We start from the raw sequence: 6,503 nt of genomic DNA on the forward strand, positions 1-6,503 counted from the left end.
CTCAGTCTCTCCCTACACCTCTCCATCTCTCCCCACACCTCTCCGTCTGTCCCCACACCTCTCTGTCTCGCCCTACACCTCTCCGACTCTCCCTATACTTCTCCGACTCTCCCTACACCTCTCCATCTCTCCTCACACCTCTCTGTCTCTCCCCACACCTCTCCATCTCGCCCTACACCTTTCCAACTCTCCTTACATCTCTCCAAATCTCCCTCCCTCCCGAGACTGTCCCTAATCTACCTGTTTGCTCGTTTGCCCTTGTCTTTCTGTGCGCCGCCTTGATTGTTCGCCAGCAAAAGGTGCTATCTAAATGCAACACCTCGCGTCCTTTCACTCACAAGGGAGAGACGGCGAGGGGTAGGGCGAGACATAGAGGGGTCGGGAGAGGTAGGCCCAGGAAGGATAGAAGGTGTGAGGTTTTGTCAGTTCATTCGTGGGCGTTACTGGTAGGTCTGCATTTGTAGCCCTCCCCCCATTTGCCCCTTGATCGGAGTGACTGGTTGAGCCATTTCTGCGGCACCATCGCCACGGGGGCCTAGAGTCACCGACCGGGTATGGGCGGCAGATTTAAGGGGTTGTGGGGACATGGCAGGCATTTGGGGAATGATCAGGCCAGCCACGACCTCATTGAGTGGCAGAATGGGCACGATGGGCTGAGTGGCCTAATTCCGCTCCCGTGTCATTTTTAAATTCCTTTTCCCAGCTCGGGGAGTTGGGGGAGGGCTCGACCCGACGGGACCCTCCCTGCGCTCGCTGTGTCTCTCTCGCATTCCCGTAGCACCTGTACCCTCCTGGGCCTTAACAGCTTCCTCAAAGAGGCGAGACGTTGGGGTGGGGAGTTTTGTGGTGTGGAGAGGGTATAAGACCGTAAGACATAGGAGCAGAAATTAGACCATTTTGCCCATCAAGTCCGCTCCGCCATTCAATCCTGGCTGATAAGTTCCTCAACCCCATTCTCCTGCTTTTCCCCGTAACCCTTGATCCTCCTTGATAATCAAGAACCTATCTATCTCAGACTTAAATGTACTCAATGACCACAGCCTTCTGTGGCAGTGAATTCCATAGATTCACCACTCTCTGGTTGAAGAAGTTTCTCCTTATCTCCGTTCTAAAAGGTCTTCCCTTTACTCTGAGGCTGTGCCCTCGGGTCCTCGTCTCTTCTACCAATGGAAGCATCTTCCCAATACCCACTCTGCCCAGGCCATTCAGTATTCTCCCCCCATCCTTCTAAACTCCAATGAGTATAGTCCCGGAGTCCTCAAACACTCCTCATATGTTAAGCTTTCCATTCCTGGGACCATTCTCGTGAACCTCCTCTGAACCCAATCCAGGGCCGGTACATCCTTCCTGAGATATGGGGCCCAAAACTGCACACAATACTCCAAATGTGGCCTGACCAGAGTCTTATAAAGCCTCAGTTTGGGGTCCCCAACAACTGTCAGTGGCAGAGAAGGCCAGGGTGGCACTTTGACAGGCGGGTATTTAAGGGCGATGGGGGTCTGCAGCACAGGGGCAAAGACCCTTCGGCTCATCGAGCCCGTGCCCCTCCCAGCCAAGCGGCTAACAGTTCTCATTCTGTTTTCCCAGCTCTCGCCTCCAACCGGACATGTTGACATCCCTGTTGCTGATCTGCGTTCTCCAGGACCTCTCGGTGGCTCTGCCTGTGTCAAATGCAGTTGGGGGTAAGAGTCAGTCCCTTCTCCGAATAACCACCCCCCCCCTTCCCCAGACCCTGTCTCTCGTCTCTTACTGAAGTTGATAGCAAGCCCAGCCCAGCTCCAGACGGTCAGAGTTCAAGACACATCTCAGTAACGCGTAACCATGCTTCAGGAGTTTCTGCGTTAAGGGACAGTCATTGAGTCACACGGCACAGAAGCAGGCCATTCGGCCCATGCATTCCCTGTACTGGGAGTGTTCAATGGGGCACAGTGTAGAGAGAGCCCTACCTTCCATTTGTCTTCAGCTTAAAGGAGTAGAGGATGCCTTAATTCCAGTTCTTAAGGGAGCTTCACGCTGTATGGAATCCGATGCTGTACCTGTCCTGGGTGTGTTTGATACCGACACTGTGGGTTAAAAGAATATAGAAAGCTAATCCCATCCTATCCCTGACCTGGTGGAGCTTAATAGGGATAGTGTAGAGGAAACTTTACTTTCAGTTTGAAAAATTAGAGGAAGCTTGATTCTGTAACCTAGTCCTGTATTATCCCTGTCCTGGGAATGTTTGATGGGAACTGTGCAGAGAGAGCTTTACATTCAGATCGAGGAGTTGAGAGAGCTTTACTTTCAATTTGGAAGAGTAGAGGGAGCTTCACTCTGTATCTAACCCCGTGCTGTCCCTGTGCCAGGAGTGTTTGATGGCGGTGGGAGGGCGGGGAGCAGAGACAGTGCAGCGGAAGCTTTATTCTGTATCTAACCCCGTGCTGTCCCTGACCTCAGAGTGTTTGAAGGGGAGCTTTAAACAGTCCGTAAAAAATAGGAGCGGGAGTAGGCCATTCTGCCCCTCAAACCTGCTCCATCATTCAACAGGATCATAGCTGATCCAACACTCCCCACATCTACGTCCCTGCCCTGTAATGTTTGATTCCCGAACCGATCAACGATATATTGATCTCAGCCTTAAATATGCAGGAGGACTCTGTCCTGGAGCTCTCTGTGGTAAGGAGTTCCAGAGACAAGCAACCATCTGAGAGTAGAAATTCCTCCTCACCTCTGTCTTAAATTGGGTCCCCTCTGACTGTGCCCTCTGCCCCAAGACTCTCCCATGAGGGGGACACGTCCTGTCAGCATTTACCCCTTAAAAATCCTTTAAGATTCAATCTCCCACTTTTCTAAACTCCAGTGAGTAGAGTCCCAACCTGTTTGCTTTTAAGATAGTCCCCTCCAGGATGAACTTCTCTGAACAGCTTTCAATAAAGCGATATCTTTTCCTTAAATGAGGGGAACAAAACCACTCGCAGTGCTCCAGGACGAAAGCAGAAAGTTTGCTGGAAAAGCTTAGCAGGTCTGGCAGCATCTATGAAGAGAAAAATCAGAGTTAACATTTTGGGTCCGGTGACCCTTCCTCAGAACTACGCTCCAGATGCAGTCTCACCTCAGCACCTTGGACAGTTCCAATAAGCCTTCCCTACTTCTGGCCAGACCATACTTGGAATACTGTGTTCAGTTCTGGTCGCCTCATTATTGGAAAGATGTGGAAGCTTTAGAGAGGGTGCAGAGGAGATTTACCAGGACGCTGCCTGGACTGGAGGGCAGGTCTTATGAGGAAAAGGTTGAGGGAGCTGGGACTTTTTTCATTGGAGCAAAGAAGGATGAGAGGTGACTTGATAGAGGTGTACAAGATGATGGGAGGCATAGATAGAGTGGACAGTCAGAGACTTTTTCCCAGGGGCGGAAATGACTATGACGAGGGGGGCATAATTTTAAGGTGATTGGAGGAAGGAATACGGGAGATGTCAGAGGTAGGTTCTTCACACAGAGAGTGGTGGAATGCGCTGCCAGTGGTGGGAGTGGAGTCAGATACTTTAGAGACTTTTAAGCAACTCTTGGATAGGCACATGGAGGATAGTAAAATGTAGGGCATGCAGGGTACGTTGATCTTAGTAGGATAATAGGTCGGCACGACATCGTGGGCCGAAGGGCCTGTACTGTGCTGTACTGTTCTATGTTCTACTCTTATACACTAACCCCCTTGGAACAGTCACCATTAGCCCTTCCCGATTCCCTGCTGCCCCTGTGGTGCTGGCTTTCTGCGCACCCACATACCTCACCTCCCCTACCCCCCACAACCCGGGTCCCTTTGGCTATTAGCGTTCCGAAATTTGAATTGCATTTAAAACAAACTAATGATTGACCGTCATCGTCGATCCTGGCAAAGAGGAAAAGGTTGTGGGGTTCACTGACGCTGAAAGGAAATTTGCTGTCCTTACCCAGTCTGGGGCTACACGTGACTCCAAACCCCACGGCCCACGGGAGTCCATTTTTGACTGCGCTCCTGGGGCAACTAGGGTGATAAATGTTGGCACAGCCGGGGAGGGGGACGTCCACATCCTGCGAACACGCTATTAAAAAAAGGGGAAAGAACGATCCGAAAGGACTGTCAAGCCAGATGCTCAACTCTCAGGTCCCTGCCTGCACCTTTGGGAGCAAAATGATTCTGGATCGCACCCTTAAACGTGTTCAGGGAAGGCACCCACGACCTCTGAGTGGCTGCGGTGAAGAAAGCCTTCCTCATTTCAATCCTATCCAGAGATCAGGCCACAGTTTGGGATTCCCAAATCAGGGCAAAGAACATTTCTCCGAGCTGGCCAACCCTTTCCCAGAATCCTACGAAATCGCCTCCTTTCTCCATTCCACGATCATTCGGTATTCACCACGGGCTCAAAATTTTTGCTTGAAAGTTTTGCATCAGACGGTGCTGCGTCTTGTTCGCTGTCCTTAAAAGTGCGGCTTCCTGCCGACCCACAAGGAACTGCGGGTCAAGAGAATTCACAGTGCTCCACGGAAGGAGAGACGCGTTTCCCAACAGAGTACCAAAGACAGAGGGAAGGGAGGGGGGTGAGGTGGTTTGACGGTGGGAGTGAGAGCAAGGGAGGAGGGGAGGGGCTGAGATGGAGTGCAAGGGCAGCGAGAGGCAAGGAGACACGGAGAGGCCGGGAGAGAGAGAGAGAGAGACGGAGAAAGAAGGGAGGGAGAGTGAGGAGGAGGAAGGGAGCAAAATGGAGAGAGAGGAGGAGGAAGAGTGGGAGCAGGAGAGGGGAAGAGAGAGAGAGAAAAGGAGGGAGGGAGTCAAGAATTTGGAGAAGGTTGAGGGAGGGAGAGAAAGGGAGAGAGAGGGCAAGAGAGGCAGAGAAAAGGAGGGAGGGAGTCAAGAATTTGGAGAGAGTTGAGGAAGGGAGAGAAAGGGGAATTGAGAGAGGAAGAAAACGCAAGAGAGACGGAGGGGAGGGGTGAAGGTGCGGGAGAGGGACAGGGAGAGAAAGACCCGGTGGGAGGCAGAGAGGGGGAGGGTGGGTGGGAGGTAGAGAGGGGGGGAAGGGGAGAGGAGAAGGTCAGCGAAGCAGTTATCGAGAGAGAGTGAGAGAGACAGGGAGAGAAGGGATGTGGAAAGAGAAGAAAGATGGAGAGAACTGGGGAGAGGAAGGATAGAGTGTTGGGATGGAGGAAGGACCGGGAAGATGACAGAAAGTATTGCGGATAAAGAGAGAAAGCCCGAAGCAGTAGGGGGGACAAGTGAAGGAGTGATTGGGAGAAGAGGTGGAGGGAGGGTGGGATGGGACAATGGATATGGGCAACGATAAGTGAACAATCGAATGTGCTTCCTTCTCAGAAGAGGTGAAGGCGCTGAACGTGACAATAGGTGCCCTGGCACCTATACAGGGGGTGCTCGGTGCCAGTCTAACCATTCCCTGCTTCGCCTCGTATTCCGAGCCCCCCCAGACTCCCGGCACACCCAGGGTCAAGTGGAGTTTCATTCACGATGGCAACGAGACAGACATCCTGGTTGCCACGGTGCACAAAGTGAAGGTCAACGAGAGGTACCATCGAAGGGTGGCACTGCCACATTACCCAGCCACGGTCACTGATGTCTCCCTGGAGATTCGCCAGCTGCTCAGCAACGACTCGGGGATATACCGATGTGAGGTACAACGCGGGATCGATGATGCGCAGGATTTCACCGAGCTGGTTGTCAAAGGTAACAGGAGGGGGCGCCGCACTGTCGGAGTGTCAGTGCTGAGGGAGAGCGGGCACTGTTGGAGGGTCAGCACTGAGGGAGCGGGCATTGTCGGAGGGTCAGTGCAGAGGGAGCGGGCGCAATCGGAGGGTCAGCGCTGAGGGAGCGGGCGCTGTCGGAGGGTCAGCGCTGAGGGAGCGGGCACTGTCGGAGGGTCAGTGCTGAGGGAGCGGGTGCTGTCGGCGGGTCAGCACTGACCTGCCCTAAGCTGGGGCACAGTGCCTGCTAACAGATGCCTGTGTTTACGGATGGTCCTGGTGAGGGATTTCCTGCGAACATGGAGGGTAGAGGCTGGGTGAAGGGGGCATAGGTACCAGGGCCTGTGGAGTGAGGAGGTGGGGCAGGGAGAGAACCATTACCAGTCGCTCCTGGTTCTGGTGCCAGGCTCTCTGATGACTAAGAGCTGAGCTTTCAATTGTACCCTGCTCCTCGAGACTGCCCGTCCCTCCAAAAAAACCCCCAGCGAGGACGAGGGGTGCGGAGGACTGTATTGTGAGTGAGGAGTGGGTCTTTGATGCCACCTCTCCTTCTTACCGAGCTCCACCCCCTCCCCCTCCTTTTATCCAGGGGTCGTGTTCCACTACCGCCAGATGTCAACCCGCTACGCGTTCACCTTCGCCGAGGCGCAGCAGGCCTGCTCCAACGCCAGTGCCAAGATAGCGACCCCCGAGCAACTGGAAGCTGCGTATGCCAGTGGCTTTGAGCAGTGCGATGCAGGATGGCTGTCTGATCAGACCGTGCGGTGAGTGCCCACCCTCCCTCTCTCTGATCA

General features: G+C 53.5%; 1 protein-coding gene across 1 annotated transcript in view; it reads left to right on the top strand.

The window, feature by feature from the left end:
• Positions 1-6,503, top strand: part of LOC125487860 (brevican core protein-like) — a 17,813-nt gene that overhangs the window by 8,345 nt on the left and 2,965 nt on the right. Inside the window, exons 2-4 of the mRNA XM_048620306.1 lie at positions 1,588-1,682; positions 5,327-5,692; positions 6,299-6,473. Of these exons, the coding sequence (XP_048476263.1) occupies positions 1,607-1,682; positions 5,327-5,692; positions 6,299-6,473 (617 nt within the window). The 5' untranslated portion in view covers positions 1,588-1,606. The remainder of the gene's footprint in view (positions 1-1,587; positions 1,683-5,326; positions 5,693-6,298; positions 6,474-6,503) is intronic.

The sequence above is a fragment of the Rhincodon typus genome, chromosome 46 (genome assembly GCF_021869965.1).
Source record: "Rhincodon typus isolate 14 chromosome 46, sRhiTyp1.1, whole genome shotgun sequence".
Classification (NCBI taxonomy): domain Eukaryota; kingdom Metazoa; phylum Chordata; class Chondrichthyes; order Orectolobiformes; family Rhincodontidae; genus Rhincodon; species Rhincodon typus.